This window comes from Neurospora tetraspora (assembly GCF_033439725.1).
Source record: "Neurospora tetraspora strain CBS 560.94 chromosome Unknown B0H65scaffold_3, whole genome shotgun sequence".
Lineage (NCBI taxonomy): Eukaryota > Fungi > Ascomycota > Sordariomycetes > Sordariales > Sordariaceae > Neurospora > Neurospora tetraspora.
The window spans coordinates 4,193,943-4,217,872 of record NW_026944385.1 but is presented as its reverse complement, the minus strand read 5'-3'; the positions used below and the strand labels follow the sequence as shown (position 1 = coordinate 4,217,872).

Sequence of the window (23,930 nt, the reverse complement as noted above, 5' to 3'; positions counted from 1 at the left end):
AAAAATATTTATGAAATACTAAATAAATAGAAAACCCTTAGTAGGATTATAAAAGTACCGACGAAGAATATATTCGGTTTAAATAATTAGGAAGCCAGTAATCTTAGGAAATTCGGTATTAAAAGGCGCCGTAAGATCGCCATTAAATTAGCGCTCTTATACGGGAATAAATTAATTTATATTAATTATAATTATAATATCATTATTAAAGGAAAGAAAAAAGTAAAGGAGAGGAAAGAATTCTCTAATTTTAGAAAAGGAAAAAACGAGTAGTAAATAATTACTTTCTAGCGTAAATAACTATAGCGGGTAAGCGTTTAGAAGGCTAGGCGTTGCTAGAGGAGAATAACGTAATATAATAAACGTATTTATAAAATAACGAATAAAGGCGAAGGGTCGCTAACGAAGGATTTACTTATATTGCGTTAAAGTGTAACAAATTAAAATTTAGGCTATACTTCGAAGCCGGGAAGTACGGCCAAATTACAAAGGACTATAGCTATTAGAAGGAGGGATAATTATAAAGTTATTATATTAAAGGGCCTAAAAACTAAGCCCGCAGAGTGGAACGTTATAACGAACCAATAAGAGTAATAAAGTAGGACGAAGGGGCCGTTATAATAAGTAATAGAATAGGTGTAATAATAATAGAAGCGTACGGTCAGAGGCTAGGCGCCGGATCCTGGGCCTACCACGGGTTCGCGTATAAAATAAAAACCCTTATAGCCTGGCCGGACATTCTCTACTAGCCAGGCTAAAATTTACCTTTTAGAATAGACCTACTATCGTATGCTGAACGTATTCTCACCCTATCGTACTATGACCTTACAAGAAGATATTTACAATTTAACTAGAAAAATCGACGTACTAAAAGAAATACTCTATAAATAGCTTTACTTTTACCCTATTTTAAGAAGGTCTATAAATAAAAGGGTATATTAGAATAGAGGGTAGATGTCTAGGATTCTTGTTAAATTCTATATAGGTTAGCTGCCTAGCCCCCTAATATTACCTGATTTTTGGGCATATCTAGGTTACCCTAGCACCCCCTATACCCTCTATTGCACACGGCTCGAGTCAGTCACACACACTCTTCAATCAATCAATTCTGCACGGTCACATCTGACACATATCGTGAGCCTCACCTGCGACAGCTCCACTTGGCGACTCGGTTACGGTAGGCGGGGGTGTCGCGCAGGGACAGGGAGGCCTGTTACTTGTCTAACACCACAAGCTGTAATTAGCACCAAATTCAGATAAGTGCATATCATAAGCTGTCCTTACCTCGACGCGACCACGCACCCTGACAATTGACGCTCTAAAGTTCGTAAACCCCAACGGTAGAGGTATCAAATCACACCAAATATGTACCAGTCACGTCCAAAATTGGGAGAGCAGTATGGTCTGGTCTTTATTCGCGAAATATGCTGCGCAGATGCAAAGCACAAACGACGGTGAGATCTGACGATGGTGGACTGTCTGACGCGCAGGTGACGTCGAGGTGACAGAGGAGTCAAGATGCGGCATCGCAGACAGCTTCATGAGATGTGTTGATGATGTTCCTTCTCATCAGCCCGTGTCCCTTTGATGGAAAGGTAGGTAACCGTGACGGGAACTCTCATAAACGCGTATCGAGTATTGCGCGAACTCCAGCACCATGGCGACCGAAAGCGAGAAGCCGACCATGTCCCATTCCACCCCATGGGAGGTGAGGGTACAGGACCGTCCTGGTTCCAGCGTGGAAGAAGTGAATCGCGAACCGGATTGGGAGGCCAACCATTCGCACCGGATTGGATTCGTCAATCGAGATGACCGGCGTCCGGGACTCACGCACCCACGCGAAGAATATGCTGAAGAGATCGAGGAGGCCCGGAAACAGCTGGAGGAAATGAGGAGCAAGGTCGACATGGGCGAATTGGTCAACTTTCGCGATATCATCCAGTCCCAGCGAGACTTCCACATCAAGTATCCCGAGGAGAGGCCGCTGGGTTGGCGATATGTGTTGAACACGACCGAGGATTGGGTCAAGAACAAAGAACAGTGGCCTGCAAACATGCAGCAACACCAGAAGCAGGAGCAGGATCTGGCCAAGACCAAGACCAAGCAGCAGGACAAGCGGGAGACAGGCGGAGGAAAGTGCCCTCAGGCAGGTCAGGCGGTGTTGCGGGAAAGCATGCCCGAGTTTGAGTGGAGAGCCGATAACAACCTGAAGGAGAAACACCAGGAAGCACGCCATATCGACCGGGCCACCTCCGAGTCCAGAGGGAAAGAGCGCGGGCATGAGGGTGGGAAGGAACAAACTGGCAGCCCCAACGTCCACTTTACCCCGCAGGAACTCTCTCTCCTCCACAGCCTCGAGCACGAGAAAGACGTCGTTTCCCAATTGAAGCAGAACGATGGCAAGGGCAAGTCTCCCCAAACCCACAACCGCTCCTCCATCGCCATCGACGAGCAAGACCAGTATACCCCCGACAACTGGCTCCCACGATGTCCCGATCTCATCCGCATCGGCGGCAAGCACCCCATGAACGCCGAACCCCCCCTCTCCCGCCTGTTTGACGGCGGCCTGATCACCCCCAACGAGCTGCACTACGTACGCAACCACGGCCCCGTCCCGCGCCTGATGTGGGAGTTCCACAAGCTCGACATCGAATATGGCGGCAGAAAGCTCTCGCTGAGCATGAACGAGCTCAAGAACCGCTACCGCGAGTCCGTCATCAACATCCCCATCACCATGGCCTGCACTGGCAATAGACGCAAGGAGCTGAACCTGATTCGCAAGAGCAAGGGCTTGAATAACGGCGCTGCGACAGTGGGCACGGCGTACTGGAAGGGACCCCTCCTCCGCGATGTCTTGATATCCGCCGGGGTGCCCAAGGCCTTTGCCAGGAGAAAGAACCTCAAGACAAGGGGCATGAGACACTGGGTCAACTTTGCCGGTGCAGATATGCCGAGCGAGGGCCCCTACGAGACCTCCATCCCGTTCGACTACGTCATGGATCCCGCCAACGACGTGATTCTCGCCATGGAGATGAACGATCTTCCTCTTCCTGCCGACTACGGATACCCCGTCCGAGTCATGATCCCGGGCTACATCGGTGGACGATGTGTCAAGTGGCTTCGTCGAGTATGGATTTCCTCCGAGGAAAACAAGAGCTACTACCATACTTGGGACAATAGGCTTATGCCCTCCTTCGTCACCGAGAAGGATGGTAGGTTTGCAGAGGCCCTGTTTCACAATCCCAGCACCGCCTGTTATGAAAACAACCTCAACTCGGTCATCGCCAAGCCTGCCCAGGGGGAGACCCTAGCTCTGAGCGATATTAAGAGTGGCAAGAGTTACCGTATCGCTGGATTTGCATACGATGGCGGTGGCCGCGAGGTGCAGAGAGTCGAAGTCTCCCTCGACGGTGGTGAGAACTGGCTACACGCCACTCGCGAATTTCCCAATTCACCCCTTCGACATGGAAACAAGTTCTGGGCTTGGATCCACTGGCACCTCGACGTCGACATCTCACATCTCGTCCGAGCCAAGAGCATCACAGTCCGCGCCTTCAACGCGTCCAAAACGACACAGCCAGAGAAGCCAACATGGAATCTCCTGGGCATGATGAATAATTCCTGGTACATTGTCAAGCCCGAAATCATCACGTCCGTTGGTCAAGGGCCCGCTATTTCTTTCCGTCATCCGACCGAGGCTGGCCCTACCGCTGGTGGGTGGATGAAGCCGTCGATGGAAGTGCTAATGCAAGAGGCCAAGCATCAGGGAGGCGCACCGGAAAAGCAGTTTACCCGTGGGGAGATTGAGAAACACAACAAGTATGAAGACTGCTGGCTAGTCATCGACAACAAGGTGTACGACGCTACTAGCGTTCTGAACTGGCATCCTGGTGGTAGAGCCGCCATCTTAGCGCATGCAGGCAAGTGTCACCAAGAGACCACGAACGAGTTCGTCAGCATCCACGATGACCTTGCTTGGAAGAAGCTACATGGTATGTTCTTTGGCCACTTACGTGATCGAACTGATATCTTGTTAGGAGTATGAACTGACCATAATCGTGATCCGCAGAATGCATCCTCGGCCGCGTTACCGACAAGACCGCCAAGTTCATCAGAGAGAGCGCGGAAGCAGCAGCAAAGGAGGAAGCAGAGCAATCCCAAGACCAGAAAAATCTTGCCCTTCAAAGACGACGCTGGGTTCCCGTCAAGCTCATCAACAGACGGCAAGTCTCACCCGATACAAACACATATACCTTCCGGCTTCCCGAAGGAAAGGCTGTTCTCGGCCTGGGTACCTGCCAGCACCTCCAGATAGGCTTCCACCTCCGAGACAAGATGCTTATCCGGCAATACACTCCCACTCGACCACTCCTACCAGCCCAAGACAGTCAGGGTCATGGTGACGAATTTTCGGAAAAACACGATCACAAGCCCCCGAAGCATCATGTACACACCGGCGCCCATCGCCATCAAGACAAGCAGCGCGCTTCTCGACAATCCGAGGTCACGGAAGAAGCAACCAACTGTTCTCTAATGGACGGCCAGTCTGGAACATTTGACTTGACGGTAAAGACCTATTTCCCTTCCCCCTCGCAACCAGGCGGCGCACTATCCAATATCCTTGACTGCCTTCCCCTCGGCTCTGAAGTTGAGATCCGTGGGCCAACAGGTGACATCATCTACCACGGAAACGGCCACTTCTCCATCGAGGGCCGCGACCGACACTTTTCTCGCGTGTCTCTCGTGCTGGGCGGGAGCGGTATTACGCCTGGCTACGCATTGATGGCCAGAATTCTCATGACACCGGGTGACCGGACTGAGATCAGGGTTGTCGACGCAAACAGAACAGAACAAGACATCCTCCTAAAACAGGAACTGGACAACCTCGAGAAGAAGAGCGGTGGGCAGATGAAGATTTGCCATGTCTTGAGCCAAGCTGGGGAAAGCTGGGAGGGTGAGAGGGGAAAAGTTGATGCGGGGATGCTCAAGCGAAGCCTGTTCAAACCAGCGCGTGACAACGTAGCACTGCTGTGTGGGCCGCCGGGGTTGATTCAGGGGGTTGTGCTGCCGGCGTTGATAGGTATGTCTCCGAGGCCATTTACATTGCTTGAAAACCCGTTGTGGCTCGGTGTTCCGTCATGTTCTCCATTGCGGCACTGTCACGTTCTGCTTTTGCGGCCCCGTCAAGCTTTCCGCTAACTACTTGTAGGATGGGGATATATTGAAGACCAAAGCCTTTTTGGGTTCTAAGCAAACACTGACCGGCCGGGAACAGTCCTCTTTGTGTCACTTTCTTCTTGACGGATCAGGTCTGCCCAATACGGTTTGAATCTGGCTCGGACTGATGACAGGTCGCAGGAACTATTGTTGTCCAGCCTGTGTACGTCAGGATTTCAGCCAATGGTAATTCATGCAATCCAAACCCACTGTTTTTGTACCTCAAGCTACTTCGAGAGACTAACATCAAGACCATGCTGTAACTGCTTGATTTGAGGCAATCACCGTTAGCCAGAAAGATACCGACGCGACGAATCCCAAGGGGAAGCTCAATGGCCGACAACCCAAAGGAAGGGATCGATGTTGCCTTCCAAGCTTGGCCGCTCCTAAAAAAGAAATATAGGAGGGCAGGAGGGGTAATTGGTGTCGAAATATCATATATACTGGACCGCTGCCACTTGAAAGCAAAAAGTACCGAACCCGACCAACTTCCTCCGTTACCTACACCATCTGAGTTCGAAAGCCAACGCATTTTCCCGTCATGCGTTCTCCCGCAGAGAAGGCACAGTCACCTGTACCTGAGGCGAAGTCGCCCACACCCGGTGCTGCATCGCCGGCGCCGGCCCAATCTGACGAGCCGACCGACCTGTTGTCTGGCGCGCATTGGGGCGAGCTGGTCTGTAACTCCCATAGCGACACGAGCCCGCATGTATATGGTTTTCGATGTCTTGTTGCTGACATTAATCTTTACGGTACAGGAGATACCTGACGACAACGACTCCACTCTAGGTAGTGATGTTGAGAGCTCATCGGCCTCGATCTCTTCTAGTATCTTGCAATACCGTACGATCAGTGGCAGGACATATCATAGCGACTCTGTGACTGATTCAGAGTATTGGTATGTCGGTCTTGGCAATAGTTTGGTCAGGGATAATATGGAGAATTGAAGCTAATCGCAGCCCTCTGATCTAGGGGTCCAAATGACGAGAAAGCGAATGACGTCTTGGATATCTTCCACCACGTCATGACGCTATTGTTAGATGAGAAATTATATACAGCCCCGCTCTCCAAGAACATCGAGAATGCCCTGGATGTCGGCACCGGCACCGGTAAGCGCCTCCATCTACTCGTCAGGGCTCAAATCGCATTCTTCCCCTCCCCGTAACGTTCCCCCTGAAGACTATCCTGCACGGGCTGTGTAAAACGACATCTGCGGTTCTGGAACGTTTGCTAACTGAGATTTACATACAGGGCTTTGGGCAATGTAAGACCAAGTTCTGGACTCTTAAATTTTCGCCTTGGATGACTAACAATCCCCCTCCCTCGCACTTACAGTGATTTCGCAGATGAATTTCCCAACTGTCGTGTAATCGGTACCGATATCTCGCCCATTCAGCCGAGCTGGGTACCCCCTAACCTCAGCTTCAATATCGACGATGCGACTAGGGAATGGACATATCAGCCTGATTTCTTTGACTACATCCATATTCGGTGGCTCTTCGGTACAGTTAAGGACTGGGCGTCCTTGTACAAGGAAGCGTACAGGTGCACCAAGCCGGGTGGTTGGATCGAGCATATCGAATGCGACGTCAACGTGGTATGCCTCGACGGCACCATGCCCGAGGAATCCGCTGTGAATCAATGGGGAAAGATTTGGACCGAAGTTCAAAGGAAGACTGGAAGTGTATTCAACATGGTCAAATCCGGCATTATGGAGAATGGAATCAAGGAAGCGGGCTTTACCAACGTCCAAATCGAGGATTACCTGGTAAGTTTCATGCCAATCTGTTGAAGCCGTAAGGTTGAGACTGGACGAAAAGGTGGCCATGGATTGAAGGAGGTGGTCAGTCAGAACGACTGGCCAGACTACGAGATCCATCTGCCGAATGAAGGACAGGCGGAAGTCCTTGCCACAAAGAACCCACGCCTGTCGGGCAAACAGCAGTGTCAACACAATGTATGTGCACGAGACCCACCGAGACTGACTTTCAACCTTTTAGGCTCCGACCGGTCCTTGGCCTACAGACGAAAAGGAGAAGCAGATCGGCCTCTTCAACTACGTCTTTTTAACGCAAGACATTGAGGGCTTCATCACCTACTTCCTCAGCCAGGTGATGGGGTGGACTGACAAGGAGATGGCAAACTACGCCACTTCTATTCGGCGGGAGTACAAGGAGGGCAAGATCCATAGCTATATCAAGTGGCGCGTAGTTCGTGCCCAGAAGCCGTTGGACGCCTGAAGTGGATGGTAGATAACGGTAGTAGGGCGGGTGCGCGTTGGTGAAATGTGCAGGGCACATGGCGGATCGGGCATACGCAGTACATGTATCTCTTCCTTGCGTGAGGTCTTCAGTATCAATGTCTTTATCACGATCGTCGTCCAGCGTCATCGGTCCCTTTTCGTGGTTTGTCCGGAGTTTGGTCCGGTCCGCTTGATGAACAAGGTTCACCGCTGTTCCTTCAGCCTTACCCGTGCCGCACATGCGATACCCGTCCACACGCCTTTCCTCTGATGTTGCTGACAGCCACTGCAACCGCTGAGCAATTGGACAGGCGCCACGCGACCAGAGATCGGATGGAAGACATTCGATGTTCCTTATCCTTATCGGTAGCCCGGTACACCGTATATAAACCAGTCCACAGGGCTTGGTGGAATTTCCTGGACTTCTTCCCCTTGCATCTTCAATCTGGCAACCCACATCTCCAGTCCCTTTGCCGGACAATCATTTTCAACACAATCCACATACCCAGGGGTAGCCATTGGTTGCACTGCATATAAGGGGTCTGCCGAGGTTCTGCCGAGGTTACATGTGGTCGCAGCTGTCGCTGGCATGTTTGCAGCCAATTGTGAATTGCCAAATTCACTGCTGTGGAACACCCCGTTTGTATCATCGACAGGCCTCGACGAGATTTTGATCTTGGCTCAGGCCATATTCAAAGGATCAATGTTACCTTTACGCTTGGCTCGTTGACCGCTCCTGGCTCACAAGGGACTATGGGCTCAGCGAGGGGGCAACCGTTCATATATCTGCTGGATTGCTGTCACTCGGAGGACGAAAAACCACGCACAATCGAGATTTCATTACTCGGAGGCTGAGCTCAAAACCAAACACAGTCTTCAGTCATGATTTCTCCTACCAACAAGGCACAATCACCTGAACCTGAGGCGAAATTGCCGAAAGGAAAGGAAAAGTCGCCCACTCCTGGTCCCGCGGGTGAACCCTCAGAGCCCGTTGGCCTCCTATCCGGCTCGCATTGGGCCGAACAGGTTCGTTGATTTTACACAAATTTTCTTCTGGCATCCACCAGAGTACAAGGCCGCTTGATAGGCAAGTGCTGACAAAAAAATTGCCTCACACGTACAGGAGCAGCCGGTTGATGATGATACCGACTCGACCCTGGGTAGCGATGTCGAGAGTTCAACAGCCTCGATCAGCTCTAGCATTCTGAGATATCGTACGATCAAAGGTCGTACGTACCACAGTGATGCTGTAACTGATCAAGAATATTGGTATGTTTGGTTTAAGAGGCAGTAGAAGTACAAGACGATATATGAGGCTAATGATTGTTTCGCAATTTCAGGGGTCCAAATGACGATAAGGCCAATGAGATGCTGGATATTTTCCACCATTTCATGACTTTGTTCTTGGACGGAAAGCTGTATACGGCCCCCATCAAGGATGACATTCAGAATGCACTTGATGTCTGCACTGGTACTGGTAAGTTGATGTAATACGTTGGACGGAACAAGCACCCTGCCCACCTACAAAGTAGGTAGACATCGCATTGAGGCGAAAGGGTCACTAATCATCACATCCTTTTTTTTTAGGACTTTGGGCGATTGACTTCGCCGATGAACATCCCAATTGTAACGTATACGGTACCGACATTTCACCAATCCAGCCCAGTTGGGTTCCTCCCAACCTCCGGTTCGTTATCGATGACGTGACCAAGCCCTGGACCTACCAGGAAAACTTCTTCGATTACGTCCATATTCGCTGGCTTACCGCCGTGGTTAAGGATTGGCCCGCTCTATATAAGGAAGCGTACAGGTGTATGAAACCTGGTGGCTGGCTCGAGCACATCGACGCCGAGGTGAACGTGGTCTGTCTTGATGGCACCATGCCTCCAGACAGCGCCATTAATCAATGGGGCCAAATCTGGACCGAGATTGGAAAAAAGACTGGGCTGGTCGTGAATATGGTCGATTCGGGCTGCATGGACGATGGGATTAGGGAAGCAGGCTTCGCCAATATCGAGGTGGAGGACCTCCTTGCCCCTGTCTCGCCCTGGCCCGTGGACAAAAAGCAAAAGGAGATCGGCCTCTTCAACTACGCGTTTCTAACCCAGGATATCGAGGGCTTCCTCACCTACTTCTGCCCCACGGTTTTGGGCTGGACTGAGAAGGAGACGCTGATATACGCCGCCATTCTGCGAAAGGAGTACAAGGAGTGCAAGGTCCACGCAAACTTCAAGTGGCGCATAGTTCGTGCCCAGAAGCCGCTGCTGGATGCTTAAAGGGAATACGACAGTTGCAAAGGAACACATTCAGGGGGAGCGTTGTAGACGCTGTAGTTGGGAGCTTTATATACCTACTTTTCTCCCATGTTCACTGTCATCTATATGGTCGATTCATCGGGAAATGGCGTCTAGATAGACATGAAGACATGGATGTTTTTTTTTTTTTTTTTTGGAATTGACCTTACCCGTCTCACATACATGCGTAGAGGTATGCGTGTACATACCGTGTAGTACGTTACTTTCGGTACCGGATTATACCTCCACTCAACACCGCGCCGGGGAGACGGATACGGTAAATGTCAGGTGTTTCAAACTATCACCTACGACGAGATGGGTGGTTAAAGAGCCCAGCGTGAGGTTTATAACATGGCTGTTGAATGGAATGCACAATCTAAGCACAATGATACGGCGAGTGTCAGCTAGATGTACTTGCCAAGTTTCCACGTTGGAATCGAAAGGGTGAAGGAGGTCGGGTATATAATACCTCTGATACTCGTCAACTGGTACTCGTACCTCATCCTACGACCTTTTATCAATATTGACACAATCTCCATACTCAAGACCAATCGGTCATAGGGTATGGCAATAGTATGTGTCGTGAGTGATCTACACCGGCACCATGGTGTCTTCCCCTAGCACTCGCAGTATCACAAACAATCCCTACCGCTCATCCCCGGCAAGGAACAACATGAACCCCAACCCAACGTCTATCCTATCTGACATCTAACATCCGCACATACGTACCTACCTATCAAAGATTCAAACCTCATCCCATCACATACCTACCCACTTACATCCTCGGCATCTTCTTTGGGAAATTAGCCAGTCAAGCTTCCCCGGCCCAGAAAGGGAAGGTAAATATCTTCTCCAATGCAAGTCACCTTATGCTTACTTACTATTTTTGGGGGCAGGCTAAAGCGAGTCCACTACGCATCAACCAGGTTCAGGTTCAGGTCCAGGTCCAGGTTCAGGTTCAGGTTCAGGTTCAGGTTCAGGTTCAGGTCACCGTCCATGTCTCAAGTCCATTCAGTCCCTTCCATCACTTCCCTGCCCGCGTATGGATCACGTCTGTAGCTCAAACATCACTTCTCCCATATTCTACCTCTTGTCGTGCCCAGTCATAGATAGCATCATCCGGGATAACTTGGAACCTGGAATGACGCGTGCTCCCGGTGTTGCTCGATAGTCTGCGTAGATCCACCACCACCCACGCTCGTCTTGACAGGTTAACGCTAGATGGGCGACAATTTATAAAGCCGATGATGCAATGTTGATGAAGTAAGGCACGATAAGCTTTCCGCTTGTGGTTACACCAACGATTGTGTCTCTGAAATAGAAGATGTATGCAGGTTGGTATGATAGCTGATATCCAGTTCATTGGGTATGTGACCTGTCGTGACAGTCGTGGGGGGAAAATGAATGTCAAACAGTTTGATGAAGGGCAGTATCGCGATTCACCTCACCAGGGTCTTGTGACAGGCCAGCAAGAAAGGGACCCAGAGAATAATGCGGAGGACGGGGGTTAAGAGTGGACCGTGGAGAAAAAGAAACCAGGGCCCGGGAGTGAAGATGAAGTAGAGACGGGGGTGTTATGTGGCCAAGGTTGGCAAGGCAGGGGTTCCATCAGTCGGAGCGTGGAAGGGTTTTGGTTGGGTCTCAGGTCGAAGCTTTGACATTCGTTCCTCGTGGCAGCGTGGATTTTATCGAATCTGCCAGTGGCGCTACTGTGCGATCGGCTTCGACGTTGGATGTTACTGCAAATCGATGGACAAATTACCACGAGCTCATGACCTATCCCGGTCCACCGCGCTTGTAGATAAGCGGTAGCTCGGAGCGTCCCACGCCTTGTGGATGTTACCCTTTTCGGATATCAAGTGAAGGCGGTGATGACCTGATGGGCCCAGATGGGATCGGGAAGTTTGGAGACACTCACACGCCACTCTGCCACGGTGAGTTCGTCATACTTCAAATTGATAGTAACTGACAGAACCGTGAGGCGAGGCAAGGTAAACAATAGGCTAGTGAACCAAGCAGCAACTAGCCAGTGTGTGGCATGTCTCATGAAGCGACTCCTGAATGGAAGGTTGAAGCGGTTATGCAGGGCCGCCATATGCGTGGATGCGTTCACGATGTCCTGTTTCAGCGGAGAATACCGTCGGTACCAAATCATGACTACGGGAAGCTGTCCCGTCGCGTGTGTGTTTCCGAATGCCGTGACGCTTTCAGAACGGAGGCCTTGTGAGGAGCCCGGAGAACCTTTTTGACGATGTCCAGGTGTTATCAAACAGCTATGTTTCGATGAACAAGCGAAGATTGCCTCGTAGTAGCAACAACCATATGTGCACTTGGATATGGCCGGTTCATATCGGATATGATGATGAATGAGACTGGCGGAGTGAGTGTCCAGTCTCGTCATATAACTCCGCAACCCTTGGGTAGTCGTGATCACGACCAGGTTTTCATGACGGATTAATGCGCAATGACGGGTGTCGGTAAGTGATAGGACACGGCATGTAACGGCAAGTCAGGATGATCCAACTGGCGGAAATCGCGGGCAAGACTGTGTATTCTGTGCATATTTGGAGACCAAAGAGACGGCCAGAGTGGGTGGTGATAACGTAAAGATAGGGGGACCATAGCGGCTTAACCAGCTCGTCGGCTGGTATCCGGCCTACCACAGATATGTAGGACCCTCAGAAGGGCCCAAGCCGAAGAAGAGGAGGTGAGAAAAGTGAGACGGGGATAATGTCGAGTGTCAGCTGCAAGGCTGAGATGTGAAGCAGTTTCTCTGCCGAAGGAGCATTAACTGGCCAATGAGACCGCGGATATGGAGGGGGGATACTCCGTGAAGGTAGTATCCTTTGATATAAACATGTCAACGGCTGAGGTGAAGCGGGAACACTGTTGCAAACAGCCGGTAGAAAGAAGAGGCTCATGAGGCCTGAAAACCCAAAGTTCTCGAGCCGCGATGGCGGAGTGAGTTTCGGGAAGAGGAAGAAAGAAATGTTTGATCAGCATGGAAATTGCCTTCAGACCCTTCTTCGCAGACGGATGTGATTTCCAAATGCCAGTGGCCAAAACGTGGTGCAGTAAAATTGGCGGGTGACGGTTGGAGGTTTGAAGTTGAGGAAGGCTCAGATGGAAGGACGTTGCGAATGGATTGTTTTCGAAACCAAATGGGAAAGAAGGGTGCCTGGCGCAGGTACGTACCTGACTTTTTGGTGCAAGGGAAATCTTGGCTTGCAGGGCCGGCCAGCGACCAATGGCGTGTTGTGGATTGGATGTTTTGGTGGAGTCGCCACCCGATCTCGCACTCGGATCCGTCCGAGACTTGGAACAGCGGCCCGGCGTGCGGCGGTGCCACTCTTCTTCAGGCGATGCGGAGCCGTGATTCCGACAAAATCCACTTTGAGCAGCCAATTGGGTGAACTTCGGAACTCAGGTGGCCCGCGAAGCCCGCCGAGCACGAATTACCCCGGCTCCCCGGGAAGGAAGCTGAACCCCACACACTCTCCAAACTTTCCATCGTTCCTATCAAAGTGGAAAGTCGCAACCCCTCGCTCGCAGCCCTCGCAGCCCTCGCTAGGTCGCGCTTGGCTGGCCCGAAAGGAAAGAGCTGGACTTGTCAAACTCTGCCCCGCGCCGCTTCCCATTGGCGGATTGGCGACGACACCAACTGCAACTGCCAAACGGGCGAGGCTCCCAACGATGAAACTCTCTGCTCCAGGTGCCTTCCTCCCGTCAAGTACAACCGTGCGGTGTCGGAGTACGTAGTGAGTGGGCTGAGATCTTGTGTCCGTTCCCGTTGACCTGGACAATCGAATAAACCTTACCTGTTTTACATTACCAGGGTCTTACTAGACGGCCCCAGCTAACCGCGATACCGAAATTCTCGCCTCCCCAAATCTGGCCGATAGGAAAAGTCGGGCTTCTCCCATTGTTTGCATCAACCTCACGATGCTTGTTGAGACGGGGACTCGTCCCGGGTTTGGCAAGGGGAAACGAAAATGGAGCTCTGATCTCGGCCAAACTGGAAATCACCCCTAACTCCTGAGTCTGAAAACAACCGTTTTCGGGTTTGGAGGAGTCTTATGGTTACCTCTAGGTAGGTAGACCAGGGCACTAACAGAAACATTAACTCCCGAGACAAGGCAAGCGTGGGCCCCGGCCAACCGGATCATGATGCACCAAGACTACGAAATGGTAACCTTTGCAACGGGACTAACGCGGAGAGACATGCGCCGAGTGGTGGCCGCAGCCTTCGTTGGCGTCTAGGCTCCTGCTGTTTTGCTTGAGAATAGCTTCTGTGGTGTAAGAGGTAGAGAGAGCCACGAGGTGCTTGTTTGCTCGGTGCTGTAGCTGTTTGGCCCGTTTGGCGAGACTTCGGGAAACAATATTTGCCTAAAAAGCGACATCTACCATTAACATCTGCCCCTTATATTGCTACCGCTCGCCTGTCCGGCAACTCCCTACACTGCAGCAGACATACTTGAGTCTGAACAGGATCATCGTGCCCAGCTCCCGGATTGGATCCATCCAGAACCCAGCGCCATCCCGGCCCACGCTCCCTACACTACTGCCACCACGTTCTTATCCATATGCCACCATATCCCACACGCATACCGATCCATCATATTCCATATAAAACAGTACCAAGCACCCCAATAAGGCGTGTGCCCTCCCTCCCAAGTCACAAGAGTCACCTGGATCGCCCCTTTTTTTTTACCCTTCTGTCAACATCTCCTTCGGCACTCGGAACCCGCGGTTGGTTGGAACCAAAGAGAAAAGTGGTGGACTACAAGTGTTGAGAGTCCAGAGCGAGGTCCCTGTCAGCAAGTGAGGTGGATTGTGGATCACGATACCCCATTCGGCCGAGGTTCTCCCATCTGGTCTGACCTAGCTTTTTAGCTGGCCGTTAGCCGCCCCCCCTGGGGTAACCCCGTCGAGACCTGGGGTGCCTGGATTTTGGAGTCTTGGGGACTGGAGAAACTGGAGACTCTGGGGAACGACTGGAGCCCGAGACTGTTATCCACACCACTGGGACCACGCACCGTTGTGAGAGAAGTCTCCGACAAAGGAAACAAGACAAGAAGCCCGTCTCTCCCACACACTCTCTCTTGACCTTCAAGTACACCCACACTCATACACACTCACACATACACCCTACTCGATGCTGTACAAGCACACGATACTTCAACGACAACAAGATTAACACCTTCTATCCCAAAGACAACCCTTACTACTTACATCAGCATCCTCACCAAGAACAACAATATCACAAGTGTTACAAGCAAAGCAACAGAGAGGAAACTCGATGGTCAGGTAGTAACACGGAAAACAACAACCTACACAATGGCAACTTCAACAACCGGTGGTGCCGCCGTGCTGGCGCCGACTACACCTTCGACGCCGGCTACCACAAGGATAACGAGATCATCACGAGAGTCGAATTTCAGTCCGGGTGGTGGTATGGACAAGGGGACAGGGGTTGTGTCGGGACTCTCTGTGAATGGATACCAAGAGCCACGCCGGCGGTGCGACCAATGCCCTGGGGGCCAGCGGCACACGCTATGCACCCACCACAACCTGGGGTACAACCAGTCACAGTCTCCGCAGCGCGAGCCCGAGTTTATCCTGTCCTCGTCGGTTGCAAGTGGAAGTGGAAGTGGAAGCGGCGGAAGCGGAAACGGAAGCCTCAGCGCCGCGCTATTAACAGGGACCTCAGCGGTACACAGCCATCTCCAACGACCCCGCAGGATCTCGAAGCTCAAGCACCGCTCCCTGACTGCCACCCTGGTGAACCTTAAGAATGCCGGCTCCCTCAGCAACAATAACATTGGCCGCCCCCGAAGCAGCGGTTCTCCGGCTGTCACCCAAGCCACCCAAGAACACAACGCCAGCAACTCCCCTGCCGGCGACGACATGGAGCCGCCCGTGCTCTCCTTTTACGGCACCGAGCCCGTCCCCCTTCCCAGTCGCTTTGCCCAGATCAAGCGCACTCTCGTGGCCGGCCACGAAAAGGAGCTTGAGGCTTCGTGGGCCCGTCTGATAGCTGCACTGCGCGACGAGGTTAAGAACATTGCACAGCGCGGTTCGTCAATCACTCCCAGCATCGACTTTGCCGAGATTTCGACCCCCTCCAAAAAGGCAGACTTCGCCCGCGACCTCAAGCGCTACGGTCTTGGCGTCATCCGCGGCGTCGTACCCCATGCCGATGCGCAAAAGGCCATAGACGAGACTGTCAAGTACCTCGAAACCAAGCACGACTTCAAAGATCCCATTCCCCAAGATCCAACATGCTTCGACTTCTTCTGGACGCCTGCCCAAGTGCGCACGCGCGCGCACCCCAAGGTGCTGCAAGCACAGCGCTTTGCCATGTCGCTTTGGGACAATGATGCCGACGATCGCATGGTCACCCGCTTCCCCATTGCCTACGCCGATCGTCTGCGCATTCACGGCGCCAACATCGGCGGAGTGGGCCCCGATGCCGCCGAGAAGAAGGCCAGCGAGAACCCTGCCGCCGCAGAGGCCCAGAAGGCTGCAATGGAGCTCCTTGGCGACTTCGCATCCTCTACCGTCATCGCCCAGGTCGACAACGGCAGTCTTGAGCGGTGGGAGTCGGACGGGTACGGCCGCGGAGGCACCTACGATGCCGTCTTCAAGGGGGAGTGGGAGAAGTACGACCCGTGGGATCCCACCTACCGCGTCACCGCGACCCCGGATCTCTACAACGGCTACGGTGCCTGCAGCATCTTCCGCATGTACCAGGGCATCGTGGCTCTCAGCACCATCGACCCGGGCATGGTACGGCTGCTGCCCAGCCCCAAGCTAGCCACCGCCTACTTCCTTCTCCGTCCCTTCTTCTCGCCCAAGAACCCGCCGCCCGAGCGGCGCGAAGGTCCCGAGTGGGAGGCCTTCCTCGACGCATCCAACTGGTCCCTGGACGCCGAGCAAAGCACCATAATCCACGGCGCCGTCCCCGGCCACGCCCAGCGTCTCACCGAGCTCTGGCACCCGCACCTGCACCTCCGGCGCACGCTCACCACGCTTCCCACCCTGCAAACAGGTGATTACATCGTCTGGCACCCGGACCTGGCATACCACATCACCTCCAACCCCCACACCATGGCGAGCCGCGCACCCACACCACCACCTCGGACAGAAGAAGATGACGATGACGAAACACCCGTCGGCTCCAAACCAGTCTCAATTCTCGTCTACGTCCCCGCCGCGCCGCTCACGCAGACCAACGCGCTGTACTTGGCCCGCCAGCGCAAGACCTTCCAGCGCGGACACCCCGGTCCTGACTTCGATTCTACGGGAAGCGGTCTAGGCAGCGAGGCGTCGCACTCTGGAAGGCCGGGCGAGACGGAGATTGCCGAGGTCGGCGGCCCCGCGGGGCTGCAGGCCATGGGTCTGGCGCCCTTTGATATTGCGCCCACGCCGACGAGCAATTCTAGCAATGATGGCGAAGAGGAGGTGGATGATGATATGGATGTTGAGATGGAGGGTGCGACTAGCGGGAGCACCAATGAGGCCGCCAAGCCCAGCTCGGCGGAGACCATCAGCGGCGTGTCTAACACACCCGTCAGCCGGGCTGAGGCTGAGGTCGCTAGGATGGCGAATATCATTTTGTTCCCGGATCGTTATGACTTTTATATGGGCACTAGACGAAGCTCGGCGACGAAGAGGAAGAGGTCGTCGGATGTTAAAGATGAGGAGAAGGAGAAGGGGAAGAGGAAAGAGAAGTCACCACCATCCGTGACCATTGCGAACAAGGAGGTCACGGTGCCGGTACAGGTGAAGCAGGAGCAGGAGAAGCGGCCGGATGTGGATATGGAGAGGACAACGTCAAGTGAGCAGGTTCAGGGCCAGGGGAAAGAGAAGGAGAAAGAGAGGAAAGGAAGCGCTTGATCTGATGCTGGAGGACGAGCGAGATAGGTTTGGATTGGGGGTGTCTTGGTTCCTTTTTTTTTTGGTTATTTTATCGGATGGTTTCAACTTTTTTGTACATGGGAGCCAGCCAGCGGATGGAAAGTGCGTGCATGGAGCCGCGGAGCGATAGACGCGACTCATATCCCCCATAGTCATACCCCCTTCTGTGTGCCCTTTACCTACTACTCTTTCAGTGCATATTGGAAGACTTCGTAAGGGTGCTGTTTTCTTGTTATAGTTACTACCTATATATTCGTGTTACTTAGTTGAAACATATTTTGCCTGCTTGCTGCTCAACGTACCTTATGTTGTCATTTTTCATCTATTCGAGATCCCTCCTGTTGTCATTTCTAAATGTCGTTGGCATAAGACACTTGCAGCCCTCAACGTGGACAACGTTCAGACAACGTGAAGACTGGAGGGATGACTGGCCTGCTCCCGCCGTGAACTGTCAAGATGTCCCTTGGGCGAGTTTGAGTGTCATCGTAATGTCTGTTCCCTTGTGTTCATAAACATGAAGACACTCCGGTATTAAGAACAATCAAGCAATGAACTTCGAGCACTTGCGAAACAATAATTTGGAAACTTCCGAATGAATCCTTCATTGAGTCCCTAGCCAATTACCAAACTCGGTAACGCCGGAACGTTTTATGTTCAACTTTTCTAATTGGAGAGAAAACATCTCACGTACTAGACAATGTCGAAGAGGCTTCAAGGGGTAAAGTGTTATTAAGAGGGCACGAGTAGTAAAAAATAGAAGCCTCCAGACCTCTGAGGTTGCCATTTGCTTGACGCCCGAACTCTTCCTACCTGAATAAAATGGGAACAAAAGAGAGGGAGAAAAAGACGATGTGCGACGTAAGAGAAAAAGAAAAAGAAAGAATGAAAAAAAGAATGAAAAAAGAAAAGACATATCTCTTTTGCGTTTTTGTCCTTTGGCGTTTTTGTCCTTTGCTTTTATTAATATCGCAAATGTTCTCTTTTTCTTTTCTTTGCTCAATCAAGACTTCGGGACTTGGAGACCGAGATGTACTTGAAAGCAGAGGGTATTTTTCTGTCTCAACCAACGACCTCTTTCAGTTTTGCGCCCTATTAATTGGGCAAATCAAGCCATCTCCGGCATCGTCAAAGGGAATAAGGTTATCCAGTCTTCGAATGAATCATTGAAGGACATTGAGGTTCTTCATCGCTAACAGATTTCAACTTCTTCTTGGCGCGTGATATGGGGCCATTGGAACCTGGAGGTAAAGTCTCAGCAGTGAGAGACAGTTGTTGAGATCCAGGACTTCCAGTTGCAGCGGAAACCGAGTGTCCGGCATAGTTGAGAAGAGGGCATGATAATAAGTTCGCACAGGTCAAGAGAGGAAGGTTTCCACTCGTTAAGGGGCATGGAGAAAACGAAAAGAGGCGCAGGTCACTTCATAAGGAACTACCAGTTTTAAACAAAGATGCAATGTGCTATTATTAGTCCTGCTGTAGTACTGTTACAAGATAAATGATAACTAACTGATGAGAATAACGGACAGAAACAATGAACTGCAAAGCGAACCAAAAATGCAAAACAAAGGAAAAACCAGAAATGATACAAAGCGAATGTCCCACGCTACCCACGGTCATGTACTCTTCAAAGAGGCATCTCGCTCTCGAAGTTGATGAAGTCCATCATGTCGAAATCTGAATCGTTGAGACCCTCAGTAGTAGTAAAGGCAGGTAGGGGCACTTGCTCTACCTGAGCGGGCTCTTCGACAGCAGGTCCGTCGACAGCAGGTTCGTTGACAACAGGTTCGTTGACAACAGGCTCGCTATCAGCGGTGTTCGCACCAGCAGCATCAAACTCCTGGAGAGCCTTCTCGATCTCTTCGTCAGTGAATAAGGGGCCTACACCAAAGTCAGCAGGGGCAGTAAAGCCGTTCTCACAGCCACCCAGGGGCAACTGCTGGTCGATATCCATGGGCATGGACATGGACATGGGCGTACTGACACTTGCCGGCACAGAGAGGTCCATAGAGGGCCAAAAAAGTGAAACCTTGTACATACCAGATACTTCGTCATACACCCATTGAAGATCAAAGACCTTGGGCACGTAAGGTTTGAGGAGCTCCTTGTCGCGAACGTGGTTCTCGAGCTTATCGTAGGTCGATGCGACGAAGGCATTGTATTCATAAATTGCCATTTGGTAATCGAGGCCGTGATCGGTCGGCCATAAGGCGTTCCGGATGAGTTCGGAGGTCTGGCAGAGCTTCAGGAAGGTCTCCAGCTCTTTAGCACGCCCGCTGAGGGTGGCTAGGCGCTGGATGATATGGGGTGAGAGCTCTTTCGGGGGAGATTGGCCGGTTGCGTGAAGCTGTTAAGTACTCGACGAGGGGAATGGATCCTGAATGTTGTACGAAGGGAGAGGCTGGGGCGCAACAGCCACCTTGGTCTCCATCTGCTTGGCGTCAGTAGTGGAGGGAAGGGCGGCGGTGGACTTGACCTGCTTGCGTCTATTTCTAGGGGGCTTGCGGACCAACTTATAGTCAGGAAAGGCCTTACCGTGCATTTGTTTCTCTTTTTCCGCAAGAGCTGTGAACTTGGCTTTGACCGAGGGAGGTTCGAGAGACCAGCTGCGAGAAATGATGGTTGACAAAAATTGATGAGATGATGCCTCTGGGAGGTCGGTGACGTGAGCCTCCCTCCATGCCTCGGCGCGGGCATGAGTGGCGGTGAAGTAAAGAACGAAGTGGTTGCATGGGCGTCTCGGCTTCCCAAGCCCCAACTCCTTGTGTCTTATATCGATGGATCGATGGACGTAGGCTTCCATATCCCGGAACGGGACATGGTCGAGGTCCGTATGTTCGCTAAAAGGCTTGGTGAGTAAAAGCTCCAGGATCGGGTTGGGCACGCAAGTCTTGTTCCTACCCATTTTGATGACTGTTGATGGCTGGTGATGATCGTACGAGTCGCTTGCTGGTGAGTCAGTGTGTTGATGTGGTCGTGATAGCGAGGTTGAGGCTGCTTGTTTGAGTTGATGATGTGGAAAAAAAACCAACAACATGGTTACACTGGATATCGTCGTCTATTTATGTCAAAATAGCTTCGTTTCTGGAACCGTGAACAAGATGTTTCTTCTGTAGACAGGCTCTGGACAGTCACGGCGAAGTAAACACACGTTCGCGGAATAGAAAAGTCAAACAAAGACTTGGGCGAGGAAGAGCCTGAAAGAAACCGTAACATGGCCATTGTTCCGCGGAAGAGTATCCGGCGCGGATAATAGTGATTGAGACATGTCAATTGTGATGATAACATGGCCAATGTCCACTTCTTTGGTGTTTTGTCTGGCAAACAGAAGAGCAATTAGATGAAAGTGAGGTGGAATTAAAGTTGATACCCTCGAAATTCCAGTGATGTCAGTCCCATTTCATAGCGCACAGCCTGGGCCGGGCCGTGGAGCAGCAGGGGCAGTAACAGATGGGTGGGACCCGACTTCGGCGGGGTGGGTGGGGTGCCGTCTCTGACTCTGTCTTCCGCAGCTGTGACTGGCTGCAGAGCTTTCTTATCAGCTTATCGGCAGCTGAGTCATCCAAAATCTGGAGTCTACACTGACTCTTCCTCCCCCACTCGAGCCGCCTGTAGCAGGTTGGTTGCAGGGCCCTGAAAAAAAATTGAAACCCTCTCTTTTCGTCTTCGTCTTGAGATCCGGCATCCAAAATTCGAAGTCGCGCATTCGCATCTTGGTTGTCGATAACCTCCAATACCAACACAATGGCTGCCGCTACCCTCGGAGAGGTGCCTACCAAGGCCTTCGATACTATCCTGACTTTGGATTTCGGGTGCGTCGTTCCTGCTTCTGCTGATGTTGCTTATTGTTACTACAATATGCAGCTTTATGTGTGCTGATATATGTGCATGTTCATCCTGTGCTAACAAGCCGTTCGTTTCTCTCATAACAGATCGCAGTACACTCATTTGTAGGTCACTTCTTTTCACACTCACTCATATTAATGATGAGTTGCAGCACACTATTCACTCCGGGCTCCGTAATTACAACAAAACCGGCCATTCATGGTTGCCTCTTTGTTTACTTGAGACCCCTGGACGGCCTCACCTCTCAACACCCCCCCTGCCACCCCAGTGTAAACAAGAGACATACTAACCCATGAATCCTAAAGGATCACCCGTCGTCTGAGAGAGCTCAACATTCTCTCTGAGATGCTACCATGCACCACTAAGATTGCCGATCTCGACTACAAGCCCAAGGGTGTCATTCTCTCCGGCGGCCCCTACTCCGTCTATGAGGACGGTGCTCCCCACGTCGACCCTGCCGTGTTCGAGCTTGGTATGGATCAACTCTGACATGAAAGACTGTTTGTATCCTTGCTAACTCTCACTGCTTAGGTGTCCCCATTCTTGGCATCTGCTGTACGTGATCACTCATGATCATCTGCTCTCACCTTGCCCCTTGAGATCTCACCCCCATTGACACTCTCACAGATGGCATGCAGGAGATCGCCTGGCGCGCCAGCCCCGAGAACGTCATCGCCGGCGTCCACCGCGAGTACGGCCACTCCAACCTGAAGGCTCTCAAGGGCGACGACGCCCACGTCGACCGCCTCTTCGCCGGCCTCGAGGACTCCATGCGCGTGTGGATGTCCCACGGCGACAAGCTCGGCGCCCTGCCCGAGGGTTTCCACACCGTCGCCGTGTCCGACAACTCCGAGTACGCGGCCATCGCGCACAAGACCAAGCCCATCTACGGTCTTCAGTTCCACCCCGAGGTCACCCACTCGCAGAACGGCACGCAGCTGCTCAAGAACTTCGCCGTCGACATCTGCGGCTGCGCCCAGAACTGGACCATGGCGCGCTTCCTCGACCAAGAAATCGCCCGCATCCGCGACCTCGTCGGGCCCGAGGGCCAAGTCCTCGGCGCCGTCTCGGGCGGCGTCGACTCCACCGTCGCCGCCAAGCTGATGAAGGAGGCCATCGGCGACCGCTTCTGGGCGGTGCTCGTTAACAACGGCGTCATGCGCCTGGACGAGTGCGAGCAGGTCGAGCGCGACCTGAAGCAGCACCTAGGCATCAACCTGACCGTCATCGACGCCTCCAAGGACTTCCTCGAGGGTCTCAAGGGCCTCCACGACCCCGAGCAGAAGCGCAAGTTCATCGGCGGCAAGTTCATCGACGTGTTCGAGGCCGAGGCCCAAAAGATCGAGGAGGCCGCCGAGAAGTCCGGCAAGGGCACCAAGATCGGCTTCTTCCTCCAGGGCACCCTGTACCCGGATGTCATCGAGTCGCTCTCCTTCAAGGGCCCCAGCGCCACCATCAAGACCCACCACAACGTCGGTGGCCTGCCCGAGCGCATGACCAACGGCCAGGGTCTCCAGCTGATCGAGCCGCTCCGCTCGCTCTACAAGGACGAAGTCCGCGAGCTCGGACGCACCCTCGGTATCCACGAGGAGCTCGTCATGCGCCACCCCTTCCCCGGCCCCGGCATTGCCGTCCGCATTTTGGGAGAAGTCACCGAGGAGAAGGTGCGCATTGGTCGCCAGGCTGATCACATTTTCATTTCCGAGATCCGCAAGGCCGGTCTGTACGACCAGATCTCGCAGGCGTATGCGGCTGTTGATCCTAGCCGTGCTGTGGGTGTCATGGGCGACAAGCGCGTTTACGGTTACATCATTATTCTGAGGGCTGTTACCACTACGGACTTCATGACTGCTGAGGCGTTCAACTTCCCGTGGGAGTTCCTCCAGCGCGTCATGAACAGGATTGTGAACGAGGTTCATGGTGTGTCCAGGGTCACTTATGACATTACTAGCAAGCCGCCTGGTACTATTGAGCTTGAGTAAACGATGGCACTTACTTGGGCTTGGGTTTAGGAAGGAGTTAGAATGTCTGGAAGAGACAGGGAGGAATGGAGGAATGAAGATACCACAAGTACAGTAAAAGATGGGGAATGAAATAGATTTCAGCGTGTTCATGCCATGCGTCTTGTGCCATGTTCTGGGAGATGTAAGAAGTTGACAGTGATCTTGGCGATCGTATGTTCTTGTCTACCTCTACGAATGTTGCCACTTGGGTTCTACACAAGTAAGCCAAATTTACACCGTACACCGAGGTATCCCAGGGTATCTAAACCATTCAGACTACCTCTACTCACAAAACCTCACAAAACACCAGACATCTCGCAAGTAAACAAACCAAAAGCACATCTCATAAAATAACAACCAAAAACTCCAAACGCCTCTTCGACATTGCATCTCTCATCAAAACAAACCTCT

The 23,930-nt window shown here is 52.2% G+C and overlaps 8 protein-coding genes across 8 annotated transcripts; 6 read left to right on the top strand and 2 right to left on the bottom strand.

Moving 5' to 3' along the window:
- Positions 1-1,459: 1,459 nt before the first annotated feature.
- B0H65DRAFT_174059 (uncharacterized protein) lies at positions 1,460-5,504 on the top strand. The gene is made up of 3 exons (XM_062821413.1): positions 1,460-3,992; positions 4,070-5,080; positions 5,210-5,504. The coding sequence occupies exons 1-3, from the start codon at positions 1,658-1,660 to the stop codon at positions 5,248-5,250; spliced, it is 3,387 nt and encodes a 1,128-aa protein (XP_062683467.1). The 5' UTR covers positions 1,460-1,657; the 3' UTR covers positions 5,251-5,504.
- B0H65DRAFT_174071 (S-adenosyl-L-methionine-dependent methyltransferase) lies at positions 5,345-7,560 on the top strand. Its single transcript, XM_062821414.1, has 6 exons — positions 5,345-5,893; positions 5,976-6,115; positions 6,190-6,326; positions 6,469-6,481; positions 6,553-6,985; positions 7,218-7,560. The coding sequence occupies exons 1-6, from the start codon at positions 5,759-5,761 to the stop codon at positions 7,455-7,457; spliced, it is 1,098 nt and encodes a 365-aa protein (XP_062683466.1). The 5' UTR covers positions 5,345-5,758; the 3' UTR covers positions 7,458-7,560.
- A 337-nt stretch (positions 7,561-7,897) lies between these two features.
- B0H65DRAFT_463240 (S-adenosyl-L-methionine-dependent methyltransferase) lies at positions 7,898-9,891 on the top strand. The gene is made up of 4 exons (XM_062826692.1): positions 7,898-8,485; positions 8,583-8,728; positions 8,800-8,936; positions 9,047-9,891. The coding sequence occupies exons 1-4, from the start codon at positions 8,342-8,344 to the stop codon at positions 9,733-9,735; spliced, it is 1,116 nt and encodes a 371-aa protein (XP_062683465.1). The 5' UTR covers positions 7,898-8,341; the 3' UTR covers positions 9,736-9,891.
- An 803-nt stretch (positions 9,892-10,694) lies between these two features.
- B0H65DRAFT_463238 (uncharacterized protein) lies at positions 10,695-12,887 on the bottom strand. Its single transcript, XM_062826691.1, has one exon. It carries the CDS (start codon positions 12,152-12,154, stop codon positions 11,609-11,611), a length of 546 nt encoding a protein of 181 aa, XP_062683464.1. The 5' UTR covers positions 12,155-12,887; the 3' UTR covers positions 10,695-11,608.
- A 1,931-nt stretch (positions 12,888-14,818) lies between these two features.
- On the top strand, positions 14,819-17,815 carry B0H65DRAFT_173997 (uncharacterized protein). The gene has a single exon (XM_062821412.1). It carries the CDS (start codon positions 15,091-15,093, stop codon positions 17,650-17,652), a length of 2,562 nt encoding a protein of 853 aa, XP_062683463.1. The 5' UTR covers positions 14,819-15,090; the 3' UTR covers positions 17,653-17,815.
- A 1,482-nt stretch (positions 17,816-19,297) lies between these two features.
- Positions 19,298-20,575, bottom strand: B0H65DRAFT_523270 (uncharacterized protein; the record flags this gene model as incomplete). The annotated part of the gene is made up of 3 exons (XM_062828788.1): positions 19,298-19,411; positions 19,454-19,986; positions 20,029-20,575. 3 exons carry the CDS (start codon positions 20,573-20,575, stop codon positions 19,298-19,300), a joined length of 1,194 nt encoding a protein of 397 aa, XP_062683462.1.
- Positions 20,576-21,301: 726 nt separating this feature from the next.
- On the top strand, positions 21,302-23,917 carry B0H65DRAFT_538922 (GMP synthase). Its single transcript, XM_062829102.1, has 5 exons — positions 21,302-21,482; positions 21,603-21,620; positions 21,822-21,988; positions 22,048-22,071; positions 22,144-23,917. Exons 1-5 carry the CDS (start codon positions 21,415-21,417, stop codon positions 23,496-23,498), a joined length of 1,632 nt encoding a protein of 543 aa, XP_062683461.1. The 5' UTR covers positions 21,302-21,414; the 3' UTR covers positions 23,499-23,917.
- B0H65DRAFT_463227 (uncharacterized protein) lies at positions 23,578-23,919 on the top strand (the record flags this gene model as incomplete). Its single annotated transcript, XM_062826689.1, has 1 exon — positions 23,578-23,919. A coding segment is annotated over exon 1 (235 nt), but the record flags the coding sequence as incomplete, so codon positions are not given.
- Positions 23,920-23,930: the final 11 nt, after the last annotated feature.

Excerpts from the sequence above, each read along its gene's own strand:
- B0H65DRAFT_173997 (XM_062821412.1), top strand. The coding sequence starts at position 15,091 with ATGGCAACTTCAACAACCGGTGGTGCCGCCGTGCTGGCGCCGACTACA.
- B0H65DRAFT_463238 (XM_062826691.1), bottom strand. The coding sequence starts at position 12,154 with ATGACGAGACTGGACACTCACTCCGCCAGTCTCATTCATCATCATATC.
- B0H65DRAFT_463240 (XM_062826692.1), top strand. The coding sequence starts at position 8,342 with ATGATTTCTCCTACCAACAAGGCACAATCACCTGAACCTGAGGCGAAA. Across the intron at positions 8,729-8,799 it reads GTAACTGATCAAGAATATTG|GGGTCCAAATGACGATAAGG; the intron begins GTATGTTTGGTT and ends TCGCAATTTCAG. Across the intron at positions 8,937-9,046 it reads TGATGTCTGCACTGGTACTG|GACTTTGGGCGATTGACTTC; the intron begins GTAAGTTGATGT and ends CTTTTTTTTTAG.
- B0H65DRAFT_174071 (XM_062821414.1), top strand. The coding sequence starts at position 5,759 with ATGCGTTCTCCCGCAGAGAAGGCACAGTCACCTGTACCTGAGGCGAAG. Across the intron at positions 5,894-5,975 it reads GCGCGCATTGGGGCGAGCTG|GAGATACCTGACGACAACGA; the intron begins GTCTGTAACTCC and ends TTTACGGTACAG. Across the intron at positions 6,986-7,217 it reads TCCAAATCGAGGATTACCTG|GCTCCGACCGGTCCTTGGCC; the intron begins GTAAGTTTCATG and ends TCAACCTTTTAG.
- B0H65DRAFT_174059 (XM_062821413.1), top strand. The coding sequence starts at position 1,658 with ATGGCGACCGAAAGCGAGAAGCCGACCATGTCCCATTCCACCCCATGG. Across the intron at positions 3,993-4,069 it reads TGCTTGGAAGAAGCTACATG|AATGCATCCTCGGCCGCGTT; the intron begins GTATGTTCTTTG and ends CGTGATCCGCAG. Across the intron at positions 5,081-5,209 it reads TGTGCTGCCGGCGTTGATAG|GATGGGGATATATTGAAGAC; the intron begins GTATGTCTCCGA and ends AACTACTTGTAG.
- B0H65DRAFT_538922 (XM_062829102.1), top strand. The coding sequence starts at position 21,415 with ATGGCTGCCGCTACCCTCGGAGAGGTGCCTACCAAGGCCTTCGATACT. Across the intron at positions 21,989-22,047 it reads CCCTGCCGTGTTCGAGCTTG|GTGTCCCCATTCTTGGCATC; the intron begins GTATGGATCAAC and ends CTCACTGCTTAG. Across the intron at positions 22,072-22,143 it reads CCCCATTCTTGGCATCTGCT|ATGGCATGCAGGAGATCGCC; the intron begins GTACGTGATCAC and ends ACACTCTCACAG.